Source organism: Patiria miniata, unplaced genomic scaffold (assembly GCF_015706575.1).
Source record: "Patiria miniata isolate m_02_andy unplaced genomic scaffold, ASM1570657v1 HiC_scaffold_7, whole genome shotgun sequence".
Taxonomy (NCBI): Eukaryota; Metazoa; Echinodermata; class Asteroidea; order Valvatida; family Asterinidae; genus Patiria; species Patiria miniata.
In genome coordinates this window covers 16,164,601-16,186,908 of record NW_024037074.1, presented here as the reverse complement: position 1 = coordinate 16,186,908, position 22,308 = coordinate 16,164,601, and the positions used below count along the sequence as shown (strand labels likewise).

The 22,308-nt window shown below is 44.3% G+C and overlaps 1 protein-coding gene across 6 annotated transcripts in view; it reads right to left on the bottom strand.

The window, feature by feature from the left end:
* LOC119744802 (histone-lysine N-methyltransferase 2C-like) overlaps positions 1 to 22,308 on the bottom strand; it is a 48,453-nt gene that overhangs the window by 11,817 nt on the left and 14,328 nt on the right. For 3 of the 6 annotated variants that reach the window (XM_038220940.1, XM_038220943.1, XM_038220941.1), the window contains exons 19-37: positions 22,163 to 22,267; positions 21,451 to 21,632; positions 20,277 to 20,441; positions 19,558 to 19,727; positions 17,634 to 17,840; positions 16,975 to 17,103; positions 16,378 to 16,551; positions 15,775 to 15,896; positions 15,050 to 15,265; positions 14,501 to 14,612; positions 13,713 to 13,844; positions 13,110 to 13,223; positions 12,211 to 12,343; positions 11,486 to 11,688; positions 10,947 to 11,020; positions 9,949 to 9,999; positions 8,697 to 8,862; positions 4,310 to 7,918; positions 300 to 4,091 (exon numbers count right to left, since the gene is read on the bottom strand). In XM_038220940.1, coding sequence (XP_038076868.1) covers positions 300 to 4,091; positions 4,310 to 7,918; positions 8,697 to 8,862; positions 9,949 to 9,999; positions 10,947 to 11,020; positions 11,486 to 11,688; positions 12,211 to 12,343; positions 13,110 to 13,223; positions 13,713 to 13,844; positions 14,501 to 14,612; positions 15,050 to 15,265; positions 15,775 to 15,896; positions 16,378 to 16,551; positions 16,975 to 17,103; positions 17,634 to 17,840; positions 19,558 to 19,727; positions 20,277 to 20,441; positions 21,451 to 21,632; positions 22,163 to 22,267 — 9,856 coding nt within the window. The remainder of the gene's footprint in view (positions 1 to 299; positions 4,092 to 4,309; positions 7,919 to 8,696; positions 8,863 to 9,948; positions 10,000 to 10,946; positions 11,021 to 11,485; positions 11,689 to 12,210; positions 12,344 to 13,109; positions 13,224 to 13,712; positions 13,845 to 14,500; positions 14,613 to 15,049; positions 15,266 to 15,774; positions 15,897 to 16,377; positions 16,552 to 16,974; positions 17,104 to 17,633; positions 17,841 to 19,557; positions 19,728 to 20,276; positions 20,442 to 21,450; positions 21,633 to 22,162; positions 22,268 to 22,308) is intronic. The other 3 variants (XM_038220942.1, XM_038220944.1, XM_038220945.1) reach the window with 2 other exon arrangements.

Below are 22,308 nucleotides of genomic sequence, written 5' to 3'. Positions count from 1 at the left end.
ACAGAAGATCTCTTGAAATTAATTAATAACACTAACGCCAACAAAAACAAAGTTCTGTTGGTTTGGCAATAAGTTTTTATTGGTAACGCCATATTCTCATGGAATTGCCCATAACTATCTCTCGCTAATCACTTTCTTAAATGCTTAATTAGCTTTTGCTCTTCATGCCACTTTCCCTCTTTGGAATGAAGTTATGAATAATTCTGGACCTTAAATCAAATTACACTGTTGACCCAGAAATGATGCCTGTGGCATTGATGCTATGCATTGTATTGATGGGAAAATTTGACCGTTATTACCTTGTCTTTTCTGCTCCAGTACTCCTCTCCGAGCATCAGCAGATTGACTGGGTCCGTTCAACAGTCCACCAGGCATCTTGATGGGTGGTGATGGGGGCAGGGATGATGGAGGCGTTGGAGGATTGATGTCCAGGGCTCCATTCGGAAAATTGGCATAGAAGTCAGCCACACCATCAATGACAGCATGGCCAAAACTGCCTTTCAGGGGCTTCGCTCCATTTGGGAGGGAACTCCCAAACACCGGGCAAAGTCCATAATTAATGTTCACCTCTGGCTCAATTAGGTTCAGCATAGGCATCTGTTTGATGGCGTTCAAGAGCTCCTCCGTGCTAGCAAACATATCAGTGTCAGAATCCTTGGATTTTCGGCGCCGCTTCCCTCCTCCGTTGGCCTTCTCCAGGGCCTTTTCCAGGGCTCTTTGCTGTCTTTTCAGTAACAACTCCTTCCGGCGTTGCTTCTGGCTTTCCTCAAAGTCCTTTTTCTTTTCCTCTGTGGCCTGCCGGTGCATCTTTAGGAGGATCTCATGGTCGTTCTCAGCTGGCTTGCCATCTTTCTTGACATAGGGCAGCTTTTCTACCATCTCCAGCTGCCTCTGTTGTTCCGGGGTCAGCTCTGGTATCACTGTGTCTTCATCATCCAAGGTAGGAACACTGTTTGCCTGTGTTGGAGTAGCATTTTGATCTCCCTCAAGTTGAGCAGGGACTGACAGGCCTTCCTCTGTGGGAGTATTAGCTGTCGTTTTGGGGCCTATATTACAAATTGATGGTCCTTGTAATAGTTGCTTCAGCAGAAGGTTTTGATTGATCTTGCCTGCCAGCATCTCAGCAGTCTGATCACTGTTATTTTTGTCGTCTTGGTCAGCAAACTTCTTCCCTCCTTCCAGTGAGCTACGTCGCAACAACTCTGCATGTAGCTTCTGCAAAACATCTTTTTGCATTTGCTCGGCAGCTGAACCATTGTTCATTTGATTGGTAGGTCCCATACCAGGGTGCATGGAAGACATATTATTTTGCATCTGCTCAAGATCACCTGGGACTTGCATAGGAGGGGCTGGTGGCATCATTTCTTCTGTCTTCTTGCGACGAGACCGCTTGCGCTTTGGCTTGTCAGCAGACTTACCATCCTGAGACATGGGGTAGCTGGGAGGCATTGGGAATGCATCCGGCGGAGGCATTTGTTGGGACATAGACCCTTGCACACCATCAGGGCCAAACGGAGGGATGATGGGTGACTGCTGAGGATGAAACGAGGGTTGGTTCCCACTTGGTGAAGGAATGGGTTCCTGCAGACCTGGCACCACAACAGTAGCTGGCTGTCCCTGTTGGTGCATATGGAATGGTCCGCCCTCTTCCTGATTCAAGAATGGTAGCTGCTCCAAAGCCATGCGTTCCTGCTCCATGCGCTGCATGGCCCGAACCTGTTCCACCTCCTGTGCCAATTGTTTGTGCTGCCGCTCATGCTCTGCTCGTATCCTCTCCATTCTTTCCCGCTGTATGAAGCCATCGCTGAAGGGATTGTTATCCTGTCCCAGATTGATCTGCAAGGGTGACAACATTGAGCTCTGTTCCACCAGTCCTTGGAGGCCTGAGCCTGGGGGCAGCTTGGCAGGTGGAGGCATCGACATCGGCGACTTGGGACCACTTGGCGTGCTCGGACCCTGGTTCGGTATTGGGAATGGTGCTGACTGGTTGACTTTCACTATGGGAGATTGGGCGCTGGACTGGCTTCCCGGTGGTACCAAGGTCCCCGGCTGGCTGCTGATCATGGGAGATGGTTGAGAGCTTATCACAGGTGGCGACTGGCTAGTCACAATTGGAGAGGGCTGGCCATGCATCAATCCAGTTGTTTGGTTGGGTGTCAAGGTTGAGGGTTGACTCTGCAGCATGGGTGATGACTGGCCGGGTATCATAGGAGATGACTGGCCGGGTAGCATGGGGGACGACTGCCCAGGTATCATGGGTGATGACTGACCTGGAACCATGGGAGAAGATTGACTGCGCACCATGGGAGACGACTGGCCAGGCATCATCGGTGTCTGCTGAGGCTGCATCATAGGCATCATTTGATTCATACCCATTGGTGATGGCTGACCAGGCATCATAGCTGTGGGCTGACCGGGGGATGCTACAGGGACCTGAGTACCTTGCATCCCATTTCCTGCAAACATCCCTTGAGGTGCTCCATCCATACCAGGTGGCCGGGGTCCTCCTTGTTGCATAGCACTTGCATCCTGCATGAAGGGGTCACCCATCATGGGCTGCTGGTTTCCAGGCATCATTGGCCCCACATGGGGCATGGGGCTACGTAAGCCTGCCTGGATCATCTGGGAACCTACCCGGCCCATCATGGGAACAGGGTGGCTACCGACTGGTGTGTTAGGTCGGCCACCGTGACCCTGGCCCATCATTGGACCTCCTGGTCCCATCATGGGCCCACCAGGTCCCATCATAGGACCACCTGGGCTCATCATAGGACCCCCTTGACCTGGGATCATGTGACCACCCGGACCCATCATAGGGTTCTGGCGCCCGCCTTGCATCATGGGGTTTTGGCGCCCCATGGGTGACTGCTGAGAGGAAGACATGTGCTCCTGCTGTTGTTTCATGTGGTGTTCCTGCATCAGGATTGAGTGTTGCCGGTGCTGTTTCCTGATGGATTCAAGCTTCTTCTGCACAGTGGTGTGGCGTTGAATCACACTGTCTAGGTCCCTCTGGTCATTCTCAGGAAAGATCTTATTGCTCTTTTTGCAGGACCTCTGCCTCGCAGAGAGAGCCTTCTTCTTCTTGCGTTCTTTACTAACCTCCGCTTCAAAGAACTTGAGACGAATCTGGAGGTACTGTTCCCGTCGCATCATCCACTCTTCATATTCAGGGATGTTGTGCGTGTCTGGTGGTGTTTCCTCATGATACTCCCATGGATCGAATCCAGGCATTGGTTGCTCATGACCTTGCTGCATTTGCATACCGTGAACCCCAGGCATTCCAAACACAGATGCTTGCATTCCTGGCATCCTAACGGGCATTCTCATTCCACCGGGTCCAGGCATCTGGCCTTGCATCCTGTTGCCAGGACTCATGATTGGTCCAGGCATCCTGGGTCCAGGACTCATCACTGGGCCTGGCATACGAGACACTGGGCTAGCTAGAGGGGAGGGCATCCGGGAACTGGGGCTAGTCATGTGCATTGGTATGCTGACTCCTGGGCTGGGGGCCATTCCCCGAGGACCAAGCCCTGCAAGGTTGGGGGTGGGACCTGGACTTGGGATGTGCCCCCGTGGTGACATGCCAAACATCTGGTTGCCAGAGTTGCCCATCTGGGTGCTAGGGATGGGACCCATGTCTGGGCTCATGAGAGGTGGTCTGATACCAACTGGACTCTGCACTCCTGGAGAGGGGGACTGAGCTGAATGCATGTTGCTGTAGCGTGGGGGAACCCCTCCGAATCCTTGGGGCTGAGGAATAAAACCATCACCCATATGTGGTATTCCTGACATGCTGGTGGCTGGCCGTTGGGCATCCCCCATACTGAGGGAGCGACGCATGGGGCTGCGGAAGGGGTCCATGTTGCCAAATTCTTGGGGTCGTATGGCCACTTGCTGTTGGGTAGACCCCTCTGCCAAAGCCTGCTGTTGAGCCTGCTGTTGAGCTTGTTGCTGAGCCTGTTGCTGAGCCTGTTGCTGAGCCTGCTGTTGTTGCCGTTGCTGAAGCTGCATCTGTTCTTGGTGTTGTCTGTTCATAGCTAGGAGCAGTTGTGCATGTGGCCCAGGGGGCTTGTTGGCAAAATCTTCAATTTCTACAGCCAAACAAAACAAAAAGCGAAACCAATCTTAAAGTTAACTTTAAAATTTACAAAGTTGTCCCATCTCAAGCCACAAAACTAAAAAATATTAACTGTTTCTTGTTCTCCTGTGGTTTCCTTTACAGACCCAAATTATTTCCTTTGTTGTACTCCATATTATATTTTGTTGTTACATAAAAAAATCACAATAATTGTTGAATTTTGTATCTTACCCTTAGCATACATCTTGGCCTGTTCTTGGATTTTCTCCAAGTCGCCCGGGAATGGATCCATAGATGTAGGGAGTTGGACAGCTTTTCCATCAGGAGCTGGTCCTGCATTTGGCCCAGGTAGCACAGCCGGTCCGGTCACCGATCTGTTGTTTGGCAGAGCTGCCCCATCAATGGAAGTTGGCACAGGGGTTGTTGGAGCACTGGAAGCTGGACCATGCTGCTTCAACTCCATCTTCTCCTTCTCCAAAAGATCCTGGAGAAGAAGAGGCTGTTCCTGGAGAAGCACTGGCCTTCTCTTTGCTGTCTCTTGGCTGCCAGTTCCTGGAGCCTCATCAAACACCCCTGAAACCGTCAGAGTGTCTGAGGTAGTTGGTGTCGAAGCCACAGAAGCTGAAGCCACAGATGCTGAAGGTACAGGGTCTGGATGAACTGGAGCTTGGACTGCCAATGGTGAGCTAATGACAGGTTGTCCACTACTTGACACAACAGTGCTCAGAGTTGATTTTGGATTTGCAACAGTTGGTCGAGATGCAGCATGTCTGTTTTGGGGTTCTGTTGAGAGAGGTGGTGTTGATGGTAACTGAGATGATGGGGTTGTGTCACTTGAGGGCGGACTTGTAGGCACCTGGCTGCACCCTGGGGTTAGTGTGACACTGGTAGAGGTAGCAGGACTGCTTGACACATTCTGGACATTACCAATTTCAGTTGAGGTGACAGTTGAGTTGTGGACTTTGGCAGGTTGGCAAGTCTCAAAACTTTTATCAGCAGCAACGATTGTTGCTCTCTGGTCAGGTAACGATTCCACTGTACAGCTTGCAGCCTTGGGATTAGCGCTTTTACTGGGATCGTGTTCTATTATGGCCTTGTGATCCAGATCAGAAACTTTTGGCTTGTTTTCAGTTTGGCCTTGGCCCTCCTCAGTAGATTCCACATTAGTATCATCTGTTTTCTCTGGACAATGTTCTCCTGGTCCTTTCTTGGCTGCTTCAAGGCCTGGCTCAATCTTGATTTGAACAGAATTTTTAATTCCTGTTGGTGGCATGGTGTCTTGGGCAACTGTTTCTGAAGCTGCGTCCTCTACTGTTACAGAGACTGGTGTGCATTCACTTTTGTTTTCAACATTCTGTTCTTCAATTTGCACAGGTTTGTCTTTTGGCGACTTCTGGCTACTACTATTTGTATCCATAGTCACAGTTGGCGATGAACCCTGTTCATTTGAAACAATGTTCTTTTCAGGCGGTTGGACATTCGCAATAACAGGAGGGACAGGAGATTCTTGAGTTATTTCATCCTGGGTGGGCTTTTCTTGAGAAACATCACCTTTTTGTTTGGGCGAGTCATCTGTTGTGAGCACTGACTTGTACTTCTCAGTGGCATCGATTTCAGTGATGGGTTGAGTTGTGCTTTCACTTGAAGGTAGACTCCCTTCAGGTCCTGAGGTCTCCTTCGGTGTTTCCTCAGGCTTACTGTCTGACCTGTTTAGCTGTGGAACCTGGTGTCTTGTTGAGGAACCAGAGCCACTTGATTTGTCCTCAGATGACTGCTTGCTCTCCTGATGGTCATACAAGCCAAGATCTTTGAAGAGTTGCTGATTCTCTTCAGAGTGTTTGTTTGTGTCAAGATCAGGGTCTGCATACTCCAGGATGTTAAAATCTCCGTTGAACAGATCTTCTAGTTGCTGGTCATGTTCTTCCCTCTGTGTCTCAGTCACACCCTGTTGGGCTGGACCATGATAGCCGGGACCTCCTGGGACCGGGACTGGGACTGGGTGGAAGCCTGGCTGGTTTTGAATCTCTTGGAAATTCTGCTGACCGGTGAGTGACTGCTGTTGCCCAGGATGGGATAAGCTGCGATTGCCCATGTCAGAGAAGGGTACCTGTGGCTGGTGCTCTGCTGGGAAGTGGCCAGGTGATTGAAGACCCATGCTGGAGGGAACCGACAAAGTTCCACCAGGACCCATGGCAACTGGACTGACCTGACTTGGATTTATATGCCTGACAGGTTGTCCAGACTGTGACATCCGTACCAAGTGATCATAAGGGTCTAGTGGGTTAGGGTGACTGCCCATGCTTTGAGGAAAGGGTCTTGTTTGCTGCTGCTGCTGTTGTTGTTGCTGCTGCTGTTGTTGTTGCTGCTGTTGTTGCTGCTGTTGTTGCTGTTGCTGCTGCTGCTGCTGTTGTTGCTGTTGCTGCTGTTGCTGCTGTTGCTGCTGTTGCTGCTGTTGCTGCTGTTGCTGCTGCTGTTGTTGCTGCTGCTGCTGATGCATAGCACTACGTTGATGAAGTTTTTCCTGTAGGAGCGCAATGCTTATAGCACGTGCCCTGTTACCTCTCATCGTGCCACTTGGCTCATGATGCTGATGCTTGAGCTCAATAAACTGTCCTGGTGTTCTTGGGCCTGAGGGAGACAAAACAGGGGATGGGCCTCTCCAAGATGGTGATGGTATAAATTCGCCTGAGCTGGAGAGTCCCTCTGTGTTGCCTTGAGAGGTTCCAAAGGGAAATCTAGGCCTTGGACCTTCACCCATGCCCATTCTAATATTGCCTGAAATGGAAGCCCTTGGACTATGGAAATTGCCGTGGGTATTATTTTCTGGCATAGACTGCTGCTGATCACTTGCGTTGGGTCCAACATTGAACTGGCTGCCCCCTGGGTAAGGTGGAGGAGGTCTTTGGGAATCATCACCAAACCACTGCTGCTGCTGAAGCTGGGCCTCTCTGCGTTTCCGTTTTTCTTGCTGCTTGAACAGCAGTTCTCTGAGATACTGACGATGATTCATCTTCTCTGCTTCCGAGGGTCTGTTCTGGTCTGGAAGCATCTGCGCCGATCCACCAGGGCTGCTGTGACGGAACTGTGGTCCTCCCGACGGGAAGAATGGCTGAGCTGGTTGCATGGGGAAATTTCCTCTCTGCATGTTGTGGTCAGCAGGTGTGCCTGGTCGAACGTTCATGACCATGCTAAAAGCAGGACCTTGGTTAGCTCCCATGCTATCACCATGGCCTCCTGTAGCAGATGCCATGGGCCCGCCCATTGGATTGGGACTCTGGATCATTGGAGAAATCGGACCTGTCTTGTTCAGTGGTTGTCGTTGCTGAGGCATGTTTGGAGGTCCGCCACTCTGTGGAGAATGTGGCACGCTGAAGCGGCCATCCTGACTGCCCTGCAGGCTGCTGTCACTGGCTGGGCCGAGAGGCGTCGCGGGACCCATGGGCTGGGATAAGCCCATAGGCGTGGAGGGGCCAACGGGTGTAGGTGGTCCAGTCAGTCCAACAGGGGTGGTGGGTCCAATGGGTGTGCCCGGTCCCATGGTGGGTTCCATATTCTGTGTGTGACCCAAGGGAGTGGTGGGTCCCCCCAAAGGTGTGCTGGGTCCTAGAGGTGTGCTGGGGCCCATAGGGGTACCAGGACCCAGCGGTGTGCTTGGACCCAAGGGTGTGCTGGGACCCAGCGGGGTGCCCGGAGCAATGGGAGTTGTAGGTCCCATGGAGGTTGCTACACTCATCGGAGAAGGCATCTGGAGATGCAGATTGCTGTGGGCTGGTTGCTGTTGGCTTGGGGTAGGCGGCCCCCTTACATCCATGCTGGCCATGGGGCTATGCTGAGCCATTCCTACAAGCAACAAACAAACACAATTTAATTAAAACCATTCAAAAAAGTACTAATCTTAATAAATAGTACTAAAAAAAGTACTAAGTTAAAATAAATATTAACAACAGTAGTACCGTACCTGCCACCATTGGAAAGTCAGAAAAAGAAACACCTGTTTTACGAGTCTGCAGATAGGGAAGCAAGCAGTAGCGCGAGAAAACTAATTACATGTTCATGTTCACGTACATGAAACAACAATTGCCATTCTGAGCTTTAGAAATATATGATTCACAACTTATTAAACATAAATCACTGTGCTCCACAAGAAAATCAGTGAAGCACATCGCACGAATTTCAGAAAGATCCTCAATGCCTTTGACATCCCCAGTGAAAAACATAGCAAAAAGCCCTCTCTTTTTTTCCTAATCAGGTTCGGATATCTTCATGGCAAAAAGCACCCTCTTTGCAGGACCTTTTTAAAAAAAAATTTTGTTTCATTTTGTCAGAAATCAGAATGTTCCGATTTTTTTGCGGTCTGTAAAATGAAAAATCAGGACAATTCCGATTAAATCGGAACAGTTGGCAGGTATGCAGTACAATAAAAACGGGTTATTTGAAAACCTTCCAAAAAGATTTGTCACAGTTGAAAAAAAATTCAAGGTATGAAAGGAACTTAGTTTCACAAATTTTGCAAAAATATGAGTAAACGGCTATAAACTAGCCTCTTTTCTTCCCTACCATTTAAATAATGCCTCAAGATTCAAGAATGGACAAAAGCTCTTAGGTTTCTAACTCTTACCTTTGGGAGAGCTGATTGGCATTGCCTGCGTGTTGGTCTCCATTGGCTCCTTGGCGCTGCCTGGGTGGGGACTGCGGCCCTCTAGAGGGCCCATAGTGCCAGTGTCTGAACTTTGACCTGCATGCAGGGCGGCCTCTGCTCGCTTCCTCTGAATGCCTTCACTCAGCTGTGAAATAAATGCAGACAGATTGCCGTTCCTTTGTTCAAAGTTAGTTGTTTAAATTTTTGAAGTTTAAAATTGTTGTTTTCTAGCCTAATATACACAAGAATACTTTACTCTTTAGAGTAATCTTTAAATGTTTTCATTCAAAAAATTCAAAGGTCTATTTTATAACACCCCTTGTTACTATTCGGTATCTAAATTAACAATGACAAAAACCAATACACCTCCTGAACAACTCTTTTTTTTTACATATTAATTTAAAATTTCTCTAGTATTTTTCATACCTATTCTTGAAAAATCAGTTTAAAACCAGCAAGGATGACAACATAAAATGCTTCCTTTTTCCCCTTTAAAATCTGGAATTCAATGGACATGTTTTAGTTTGAACTGCCGTCAGAACAAGAGCACTTGCAAGAAATTGCAGCTGTACGTAAGATAAGTTTCGCACTCTTGAAGTCACAAGGCAGAAAATATCATGCATATACAAAGGAATTTTCTTGGTTACTCCCGTATCTTTTTTGTTTTGATTTTAACACATCCACAGCACATCACAGTTACTGACTCAGTAATACACAATGAATACAGCATGCAACATGCAACATGCACTATGCACTGAGCTGCTTCGTAACAAACAATGCATTCAGTCAGTTAGTGGAGTGATTAAACCACATAAACTACAGCAGTTCAGTTGATGGTTCAAGATCTCGAAACGTCGTAACAATGACCACGACAACAAAAGATGGAAATATTCACTTCATATTCAGTGCGTATGTACGTCACAAACCAAACCACCGGTTAACCATTGGTTCTTGATCGAACTTGCCCCAAGCTGAAAGTTGACCGCTTACAAAAAACACCTCATCATTATGAAGATCCGTCTTTGTGGATTAATTTAGTTTGATTTTTTTTCCGCCCAAAATAAATGTTTTTATATATTTCATAACTAATTAAGTACTATTAAATCTCAAATTTCAAGGGTAATTTCAAATGAATGTTCTTTGATTCTACAGAATTATAAGACTCCAGCTTTTGAATATTTTTAATTTTTTTTTTTTTGCGGGGGAGGGGGAGGCAGGTGATCAGACCTACCTTCTGTGCGTCCTTGAGTCTCTGAGTGGCCCGGTTCTCCCTGGCTCTTTGCTGTAACAAAACAAGACAGGCAACATGCAAAGCGTTGTCAAGATGGACATGCAGTGCGGTCCACAAATCTCACGCAAGAAAGTGCAACGTCAAAATAAAAAAAGAGATACACGCTAGCATAGGAGTTGTGTCATGTCTTCTGAACCATCTTTTGATATCCTTTTTATGGATAGAGCTGTTTCTTCGAGCTCATCATAAGGGATAAAGATATGCGAAAAGTTTTGTATATTTTTAAAGTCGAATTGGACACACCAAAAATGGGGAGTGAAGTTATTTTTGAGGAAAAGCGATTGCATTTTATTGTTGCAAAACCGAGCACAAATTTGGAGGTCGGCTATGTCTAGAACCTTTGGCAACTTGCCAAGTTTTTGTTTTTATCTGTACAGTCACACTTTTGTTCGACCAAAATTTCAATTTACGCAAGCAGACACTTTCTTGCAATGTAAAGTTGGTCTATGCCAGTGCACACACTCACTGCAAACAAGCTATGAGTTATCAATTCAACTACAGGTGTGATACTAAATTTAAAAAAAAGAAGTCATTTCGTGGGTCACATCACTTATGCAGTGCTATCAAACAAAATAAATAAATAAACAAGAAAACAATCGAACAGGTCTGTGGTTTTAAAGCAACTTGTGCAAAATGTTTAACGTGTTGCGACATGTTAAACTGTAATGTACAATTGTGCGGCAAAAAACAATGCAACATAATTTTTTTCACTTTTGCGGCACAATGAGCAAACCATACTTTTTATCAAACATGAATGCTGATTAGGCTTGTTATATCACAACAATGGGGGAGCAGAAACATTTGAATACAATGGCTATGTCAATTTGTTTGACCTCAAGATAGTGTACTCGAGCGGTTAGTTTGGGCGTGCTTGCATCAAGGCCACTGTGGTGGGAAAAAAACATCATCCAAGAGGTGTATAAATGATGAAAACTCACCAAGTATGGCTGACGGTCTGTGGCCGATACCCGCCTCCAGAGTTTAGCAATCTGCTTGGCTCGTGAAGGCCAGTCTGTAAAAGAGGATAATTCAACATGTATAGTGTTTGGGAAAAATCTAAATCATAAGTTTTTCTTTATATGGAAGTGTGACAACAGTGTTTGTTAAAGATGCTCTTCAGCAAATTAGTTTGTTCTCTATTTTCAACTTTTAAAAAAAAAATTCAACTTGTATGTTTTATTGCACACAAAAAACTTGTAGTTAAGTGTCTTGCCCAAGGGCACAAACAGCATGTTGCTGGCAGGGTTCGAACCCACGTTTCATCGTACATGAGTCAAACACCGTAGCCAGGCATTCTAAATAAAATCAAAGACGTCAGATGTTACAGGGACTGGAAAAAAAGTGGACCCCAAATTTTATAGAATGACCCATGCACATGCGAGGTAATGATCCCCAATTCAACGGTTGAATACAATCTCTTGAGAGCTTCAAGAAAACGGAGAAAGTGATGGGTACGACCGCCGAGCAAAGTCCTTACCTGGATATTCCTTCTTGAGATCTGGGAAGTTGAGGTTGGCATACAGCACCGGGGAGATGGTGGCCAACTGTCCAAGGGGCTCGTCCTTCTCCCACTTCTTGATGTTGCGCTGGTTGTAGGAGAGGGTCTCCCCCTCCGCATCCCCTCCTGCACCACTCTGCCAGGGGCTTGGGGGCTCGGCAAAATCAGGACTGAACGGGGGGCTGTTGGGATCATGGAAAAATGGACAAATTCAACATGATGCAAGTTGTAAACACTATGGCACTGTTTGTCTTACAACCGAACATCTTGTCCTCATTTGAAACTCTACTTGAGCATATCTCCGACCCAGTGGCAACTATAAAAAGGAATTACCATTACTGATCTACCATTTTAATTTCACAGTGTTCCTCTCGTAGGGCTTTGTATCAGAACCGGGGGCCCGGGTACCCGACTGTTCATGTCAGGAACCGGTTCCAGATTATGGGATCGGGTACCCGTAACCAACTTTACAAATTACTTAGTAACTTCTCAGACAATGAAAAAAGAAAGGTTGTGCAAAAAAAATGTTGCAAAAAAACGGAACTCAAAAAAATGGAACTCCGGCAAATTTCGCAGCGAATATTTGTGATGGCAAATTCACATTCCCTTCACATTCGCCACTAGCATCAACCAGCCTTCACGTCTGCTTGATTCAATTCTGTATGCTCTACTGTGCAGATTCAATGAAGTGTTCAAGTTTTTACCTGGCAATCCCAGGCTGCGTGGTGTTATGTGCCAGGTGCGTCTGGAGCAGGGGCATGGGTAAGCTGGTGGGTACACGCCTGGATTGATGGGGCATCATGTGGCCTGCTGGAGGGCCCATCACTCCGTCTGAACCTGAAATGAACAATACAAGACCCCACATGTGCTTATCACCATCACATTTGATATTTGAAATAATGGCAAACAATGTTCTCCACAAAGGGGTTTGAGAGGGCAGGGTTAAACATTTATGATGTCCCATCGAAGTCTGTTGCCCTGCCACAAATTTAGTACCATGCCTATTTTTACATAGACCAAAACAGACGATAGAATGTCACAGAAAAATCCCAACCACATCATTATTATCAGGAGGTCACGGGCTAAACCATTGTAAGTAAAGTCTGTCACAAGCCAATATGTGACCAATCTGGGCAGCATTTATCTCCGGTTTCAGTGGCATGAAACAACTGAGAATATTTCTATTTCCCCTCAATGTGATGCCAGTCCATGGCACGTTACTCCCCAGCTTATCCAGTACACATTTATACACCTCGGAGGTAAATTGGCTTGCCCAAGGACACAACACTATGGCAAGCAGCTGGATTCGAACCCCTGACCCTCTTATATGAACAAACCAACCCTAACAACTCCCCATGGTAAGCTTGTGAATTTTTCACCGAGCTTAAATACAGAATATTGTGCTTAAAAGTAAGGTAGAAATTTAGTATTATGATCAAATGAAATGCTGGCTACCAGAAACAAAAATGAAGATCTTCAACTGGAAGCCAGGAGGACAGAACAACAAACAAATACAAAAAAAAATCACAAAGGTAACATACAAACAAGTACAGTAGTACTGAAAAGTGAGCTTCATCCAAGACACATTGTGGGCAGGACTTACCAGCCATAGATGCTGTCATGGCCGACTGGGTGGACATGGTTGTGCCGTGTTCCGTCGGACTCAGAACGCCAGAGAATAAATCCTCTACCTCCTTACCATCGATGTGGGCAAGATCTAAAAAATGATGTCAAGACGGGGGCATGCATGTTACTCCGATGCAAAGGAGTTGTACGAAGAGGATTGCAAAAGACAAGTTGAGAGATGCAGATTCAAAAAGTCTGATTTCAGCTAAAGTCTCAAAAATCTCATGCCTGTAAGAAGCCCAAGCTTTAATTCACATAATTCAGAGATACTGAAATTTGATTAACTATAAGTGAAATGTTGCTTTCATACACTAATTAATATTTAATAGTGGCATATCCTAATGAATATTTCTATGGAACATATTTTTTGGCTGTGTGGCCTTTTAAAAGCATTTTTTTTTACTCTCCACTTTTTATCAAGGTCTAAATTGGCATTTTGACAAGAGCCCAGCTACGTACTTATCAAAGAGACAATGTTATGCAATTTGGAACCGAGAATGAATCCCCGCTACAAGTTATCATGTGAAATCATGCAGCCCAAGTTGGAATCACAGACCACAGTTCAACTTCATACACTTACCATCGGGGACCATGTGGCCCAAGTTGGAACTGAGAATGGAGTCCAGCTCAGCGTTGCTGCTGGAGGGTTGGGCTCCTTCTGTGTGGTCTCCCGACGGCTGGGCAGGCTCCCCGATAGAATCGATATCAAGACCTGACAAAAAAAGACAGCAAGACACTGTGTAATACTCTTCAACAACCAACACCACGTCTAAGACACCAATATACACAGTAATAATTCAATTAAGCCATTAGCACCTGTATGACAATGTGTTACATTGTATATATTCCCTGACGGATCCACAAACCATACCACCCTGGGGCAGTTACAGGTGGTACAGGGACTAAAAAGGCAGAGTGGTTTGGGTCTAACAGTACAGTGACAAATGGGTTAAACTCAACACCAAAGGCAATTGACCTATCGCCGTTTGCGAGTTAGCAATGCCCCTTCGACAACTCTATGAATTCTGTACATTAAGTTTTATTTGTCTCAGATTTTGCGTATTCCGTGTCCATTTGTACTTCATGTAATTGGACAATATTTTACAAGCTGTGTTGACGCGATTCTACAGTGATACGTTAATTCCGAAAGAAGCCTTCCTGAATCCTCCTAAATTCGACCGTTGTAGGAAAGTAACGGCATGCTCCAGGGGAATCAAGCCCAAACAGATGAAATATGGATTGGCTCCACCTTTCTCGATCCTGCAAAATCCTCCAACACCTCACGTTGAACTTTGAAGGTTCTGAAGTTTATTGGTTTTAAGAAAGTGCAAACTTGATTTAGAGTCTAATAATGTGGCTGAGACTCACTTTCTCCATTCTTCCCGAGTCCATCTCCAAGGATGATGCCTAGTAGCTCCTCCTGGGGTAGGAAGTTGAGCGGATCGTCTCCTGTGCCCAAGTCCCCTCCCTCGACGTGTTGCTGAGAAGGAAAAGGGTCAACAGTAAGACAAGGTTTAAGCTGGTGTAAAATACAGGCTGATTTCCTAACGATTTCAGCACTATGGATCAATGTCAAATTATCAATCCAACGACGCATTGTACATGTGCTGGATTGAGTCATCACAAGTTTGTCACAAGTCCCCCACAAGTCTGTCACATGTCCATCACAAGTCTGTCACATGCCCATCACAAGTCTGTCACAAGTCTGTCACAAGTCTGTCACAACTCCATCACAAATTCAATCACACGTCTGTCACAAGACCATCACAAGTCCCATCACAAATTCAATCACAAAGTCCATGACAAGTCCCTCACAAGTCTGTCACAAGTCCATCGAAAGTCCCTCACAAGTCTGTCACGGACCACCACCAAATATTAGATAAAACTGTCAGTGAAAGCAAAGGCTATAAGACTGACCACTGTGCCAGCGGTTGAGTTTGCAGTCTGTTGGCTTGGGTGGCTGGTCTGTGGCGTTCCTTCGGAGACCCTACGAGCAGCCTTGGTCGGCGAGGCTTTGCTGGGGTGAATCTTCCGCAGCCCTTTACTGACCGGCGGCCTGCTCTCCTCATCAGATATCTCAAGCCCTTCCTTGCTCTTGCTGGAGTCCAGCAGGCTCTTGCCGAAAAATGCCTCCTGGTTTTTCAAATGACAATATGAGTCGGGTGAGCTGCTGTTATTCTTTTTTTCTTTCCAACAGAAAGAGGAAGTGACCAACGTTTTGAAATTTAGTCAGTTGTTGAAAACCACAATACAAGATGCTCAATATAAGAGTACCAAACTCAAATCGGATACCAATACTCAAATATTTAATACACGATAGTCAACACTCAAATTCAATATATGATACTCAATATCAAAAATTCACAACCCATACTTTACATGATACCAATACCAAAGACTTAACTCAATATCAGATAGACAATACTCGATCCAAGATGCTCAACTCAAGATTCTCAATACTCGGAACTCGATACTCAACAAAATTAATCAATCATCAAAATTCAATACCAAATATTAAATTCTCAACACGTCATATTGAAGATATCCAATTTCAAAAACAATGTAATAAAATTTTAAAAAATATTCTTGAGTCATGCTAAAAGAATGAAACTCAATGATCTTAAAAGAAGACTTCTCTTTACCTGAAGATAAGAAGGGAAGCTATTCTGCAGGTTGCTTTTCTTCTTTCTTCGTTTCTTCTTCTTTTCAAAGGTTCCTGAAGCGCCAAAGAGGTCTGTGGTGCTTGTGAAACCAGTTCGCTCCCCTACAAATTAATAAATCAAGATTTAAGACATCAACATTTCCTTTTCAAATGGTTTTCTTAAATAATACTTTTTCGCTTATGAATAAAAACCACTTTCAAAAGTTTTCCCATCATACAAAATACTCTTTCTAAGTAAAGGCTTTATGAATTGAAAGAAATTTGCACTTAAACAACAAAGGGAAACTGATTAGGTGCATAAAAATAATTTTAAACAAAGAAATTGACTGTTGCGGGGTTTGAACCTGTGACCGCTGGAATGCCGTTCCGGTGCTCTACTGACTGAGCTATCCAGCCCTACGTTATCGCTTCCCCATTTTGACAATGTCTTTGTTCAAGGAACGCTAGTCAGAAGCCATAAACCCATAGTTCTGGCTGTGTATAATGTTATGAAACGATGTTAATTTTTCAAGGTTAACTTAAAGAGAGTGCAGCATATGCAAATGAAAATTCTTCTGTGAATTGAAGTAGTGAATAAAGTTACCGGCATTATGTGTTAATAAAGGATAACTGCACAAAGTACCATCGGTGCCCGGCTCGGAGATTTCATGTTGGTGATGCTTGTCAATAGCGCCCTCTGACAGGCTGCGACTGTAAGCACCGCGACTTGAGGATCCGTACCCAAACTTGACTGGTCGCACGGTGAAGCCGCCCACCCCTGTTTAAGGGAAAACAATGGGAAAAACTGGCTGGTTGGAGCATGAAAAACGTCTGATGTAGTTGAGTTATTTTAAAGGACTTTATTTTAAAAACTTGGAAATTTCTGACCAAAGAAGCCCAATCCTTATTTCATAAATTTTACAGTGTCAATGGTATCACAAAGAAAAAATAAAATATGTTTTAAAGAAAATCGACACATTCTCTGTCAGTGCAGAAAATTGACACTGCAATTTAACCGCTCACTGTGTCTTCGATCGTTCATCCAAGACTTTTCATTGTCAATTTCATCCTGTGTTAGCCTGAAGAAATCAGCCTAGATTATGAGGAACTTTTACAACCTTGGAAGAATAAAACCAATAGTTTTTAAATATATGTCCACGGAAGGCAAAACAATCTTCTGGTCAAGAGAGAGGCCACCTACCCAGTTTGTAGATTCCCCTGTGTTTTTTCTTCTTCTCTTTGTCGTGGTGATGATGGTGGTGATGATGATGGTGATGCTTCCCCTCTTTGCCCTCTGACCTCTCCCGGTCCTTATACTTGTCTTTCAACTCTGTAACACCAAGGAAAGAAACGGGTACCAGTTATTTTACTTAGTGTTCTTGTTTTCGTTTGATAAATGTACATTGGAATAATGATGAAAAACCTAGGTTAAATCTTATCAGATTTAAGTTTGGATCAAACAAGACCTGAAACATTACACATCATGAATCAGTCAAAATGGTGCGCATGTAATGATCGTGATTTTCTTAAACACCACCCACACGGTACCACACCACAGAATTTTGAATACAAGCAGTGTCCAGAAAAAAAACAAATTACCAAAAACACACACTGATATTCTGAGAAAAAAAAACAATCACAAGCGAAGAAATAAAAGTGTGATTCAATGAAACAAGATGGGTAATATGGAAAGCTGACAAATGGATTATTTAAGTTGTTTTTATTCAAAACTCAATTCAGGAAACTCTTTGAAAATTTGAAGCTTTTTTTGTTGACAGGAAAATATTTGAGTTTGGATAATGATCTATAATTTTTGGTGTGCTTAGTCCAGATGTTGGTAGCCTGGCTACCTGTGGATACCTTTGTGAATGTTGCGGCCACTGTACTCCTCGGCCATGACTGAAATCTCAGAGTTGGGATCGGCCAGGCTTTGCAGGATGGCCAGGCTACCGGCTTTAAGCGAGGGGCGCCGGCCGCGTGACTTCTTGGAGGAGAGACTAGTAAAATGTCTGAACCCTGACTCGGTTAGGGACACGCCTTCGACCGAAAACTGCGTAGGGGCGGACTCTGCATTTGCCAACAAACAAAAAAGAACGCGGAGAGGGCCGTGATTAAAAGATTTCTATCCTGTGAAAGACTTTTTGTCTGAGTTGAGTTTCTACCAGTGTCAGAAATTTGAAATGACAATAAAAACTGGAAAAAAAACAACAGATGTCATGCTTGGGCCAAAACTTTTGCTTGTTAATTATGTAACAAGTGCAATAGAGATTTAAATTTGAGAAAGGTTGCGCATAGGCATTGAGAGTGGATAATTAAAAATAATCCTTTGACTTAAAAAATGATTCAAGTTACAGAATACAGAATGTATGAATGTGATATGCTGGAATGAAGATTGCCATGCAGTGGGAAAATGACAGGAACAAGGTATAAAAGACGATTATGAGATGAAAGAAGGAGTATTTCAAAAACCATGCAAATCAACTGTAATGGATATAAAAGGATAGAAAATGAATAAAAGAGCATTAAACCCCCCCCCCCCCCCCAGACTAAAGTCCCACAACGCCCTCAGTGCATAACCTCGGTGATGTATTAACATGAAGGTTGGTTTGGAAGATGAAATCATTCCCCAACTTTGACGCAAGTATAACCTGAATATTAAAACTTGATTCTCAGCAAATGTAATGTAATTTCTGCCTGACTTGAGTTTGATCTTCTCTATCTGATCAAGCTTAAAAGGTTCACTTTTCAGCCGATAGTTCCAGTGATGACAAACATTTCTGCATCTGCAGCCAATTTCACAAAACAGTAACTTATGCCATGCAGAGGAATTTACCCCACAAATTTGTTGCACAACTGCGTCATATTCTTACACTCAATTTCAACACACTGGGTCTGTGTAACTTTTAGATATTTTAAATATCTTTGACAGTTGCAATTTTCATGACAGCTTTTGTAAGGTGCAATATTGGTCACAGAACAGTCTTTGAATTTTCTCTGTAAAATTTGGAAAATAGTTTTGTGTTCTTTTTTTTTTTGGAATCGGGCAGCAACTTTCAAATTCTCTCACAGTAAACACAGCATTTCATTACTTTCAAAAAAAATGCTGTAAATTTCTTGTGTACACGTTTACTAAGGCAATGACAGGTTTTATAATGATAACGATAAAACAATGAAATGAAGCATGTTTGAAATGCTTGCGATTTCCTTACATTACCAAGAAATGTCTCATTAAGTTACGCCGTTTTTTTGGGTGTAAGTCACAGACTTATGTAATGCTTGACTTTTGTGAAATGTGTCATAAACTTTTGCAATTTCACATTGAAACGTGAGTTACACCATTGCGTAGAGTTTTATGAAATCAGCTACGGCAGATACATATGATAAAGCTCACTGAAACTTCAGGCATGATCACATACAATTTGATGCAGTACACACGGTGAGATAAAATACTAACACACAAAATGCTTTGATAGAGTGAGTTGAACAGGTATTGTGGCTATGTTTGACAAAAAAAAAACAGGCCAAAGTCAAGCAAAAGGACCTGTGAGGTTAAACAGCTACAACACTTTTAGTGCCAAAAAAATGTTTGTTAAACTATAATCCTCTGGCGATTTTGTCATACCTTAACATCGTATGACAAAATTTACTTTTCATTTTATTTTTGTCAACGTTTGGCAGGTTTTCTCAAACCCATACACAATCCCCGACTATCCACATCTCCCTTCCGTTTCAAACATTTGGTGAAATGAACACAAACTCCAGGACTCATGTGCACGTCTCTTACCCATGTCAGTGGATTTGGTGACAGGAACGATGGGTTGGATGTTCTCCGTTGCCGGGCTAGCCTCCAGTGGCTTGGCGTGGGGTCGGCACAGCTGGCAGACGTAGCCCTTGTCGACGGTCTTCTCCACCTCGTCCTCTGTGGTTAGGCCGTCGCATTCAGAATGTAACCACCTGTTATCGGGAGGAGATTCAACAGAATCAGCTAATTGATGTTTTCGTGTACTCATTATTTAATTTTCAGTTAAAAGTTACAGCTGAACGGTTGAACATTGTTAGAGAAATAAACTATATTTCAATAAAAATACAGATAATAAGCTGTTTCATTTGTGACATTTGGATTTTTTGAAGTTTTGGCACTGAGGTTTGTAATTCCGTGGAATTGCCCAGTTACAAAGAGAAAGTTGGAAGGGACAATAAGGAGCGACCCTTGAACGCATTGCTAACGAGCGCCTGACGCTAATACAAAGATCTAATAACAAAATAAGTTGAACGTACTTTGCGCAATACAAGCGCAAACCAGTGCGTCCATATGCGTTTTCTCCTCCAAGTGGTGACAAAGCGCAATCTACTATTCATTCACGGAGTTCATACCGACCTACATTTAATCATTCATCCTTTATTGGCTATGCACAGTTGTGAGCCATAACCAAGTAATTCGCACAATGCCAATGAAATTAAAGTGAGAGATCACTGCCGACCAACAATCACATCATGATGTACCTGTCACAGTGCGTGCAGTGGCAGATGAGATCACCGTCTGTGTAGAGCATCAGACAGTCAGCGCACTGGATGAGGCTGGCACACGGGCCGCACTGGGTGTAATTGTTCATCCATTCACACTGGGTGCCGGGGGTGGTGGCGCCACACTGCAGGCAACAGACGCACCTACACAGGGAAAGAAATGGGAGACAGTGGGTTCAAACTCAAAGAACGGCCATGGGTTTTTGAATACTGCCTCGCTTAGACACTTCAAAGGTGGAAAAGAAAAGAGCGATTCAAGAAATACAACTTGTAGGGAATAGAGTGTGATATTTAAACCTTAACTGCACAAGTTTTGTGGAGGTAAAATATTAGGCAAGCATGACAATAAAACATACTTTGAATGCATGAATCAATTTTGACCTACACAATTCTTTCAATCCAACTTATTAAAATTGCCACATTACTAAGGATGTAAGTTTGGGTGTGCATTTACAGGTAGTATGAGAACTGGGTACCAGATTCCGTTAAAGAAACCCAAACTCAAAATTCAAATCTCGGTAGTTGCTGTTCAGATTGTTCATAAAGGTCTGCACGATAATACTACCACATCGGTGCGTCAATACAGCAAGATACAAGTGTGTACAGTGAGCTTATAGCTTGACGGTGTAAACTGCAACTTTCGCGAGCGTCACGAACATGAAATATGTTTTGTTTTCTCATGCAGCCTGATTTTCATTTTTAAAATCCTCCACAAATGACATTCAAAACCTTTCTTTTTCATTGTCTGAGAAGTAACTTTGTAATTTGTAAAGTTGGTTACGAGTACCCAGTTCTCTACTCTAGAACCGGTTCCTGACATTAACAGTCGGTTACTTGGGAACCCGGTTCCGATGCACAACCCTAGATGTAAGTAGATCTGACTTCTTGTAAAGGACATGTGAGACACACAAGTAAAGAACATGGTACCAATATGTTATCTATAAGTTTAAACACAAGCAGGAAATCTTTTAACTGTCAGAAGACTTAGGCCGTGTCCGATTTACTACTGCAATGGCTAGCAGTAACACACACGTCTATGGAAGTGGCTACAGCCGCTTCCATAGGTGCATGTGTAATTGCTAGCCATAGCCCTGCAATTTGGACCCAGGCTAACATCGCTGATTACCAGAATGCTGATTGCAATCTGCCTTACCATTTGCACTTCCAGCCTCCCTTGGGCACATGGAGCAGTGGCGGGTCCAGGCAGTAGGTGTGGTAGCTGATGTCGCAGTCATCGCACAGCAAGAGTCGAGCCTCGTCGCTGGCTTTACCACAGCCTTCACAGACAGTGCAGTCTAGGCAACGCCATCCCTTGGATAACACCACCTTGGTGATCTGTAGGTGGGGGTGGGGGGAGGGGTGGGGTAGGGGACCATAGTGTGTGAACATCAGTACTTGGTCAAACATTCCTTTCATCTTCCGTCTTTGACTGTAATATTTTTAAGTCAGCCAAACATGCGAATATTCTCCATGTTGAGCACATTAGGAGGATGTAAGAATTGCTCAACAAAAACTCAAAAATGAAGTGAGTTGAAGATTTGTCAGTTGCTTATCAGAGAATTACCTTTATGATTACCGCTGAAATATTATAGCACATGTACAGCGACGATCGCTATAACCGCTTTAATCCACGTCTGCTTTGGCTCCCAATTTTGTACGCACAATTACTACTTAAACACGGTGGCTGAAAATCAGAAAAAATGTATGCCTATCCCATTGTGTTCTGAATATCCTGTTACTGGTTTCAACCACTTGGAAAAATGTATGCCTATCCCATTGTGTTCTGAATATCCTGTAACTGGTTTCAACCAGTTGGAAGTGGGTAGATTCAAACGCTGGCTCATCACTCCTGATATTGAACCTACCTTGATATTGACGCAGTATGGATGATAGCACTGGCCACATTGTGAGCAGGTTAGGAGTCTGCCCTCGGGACCCAGACCAAAGCTGCCACAGCTGACACACATATCCTGAAATGAAAAACAAATCAACAATGTGACAACTAATCAAA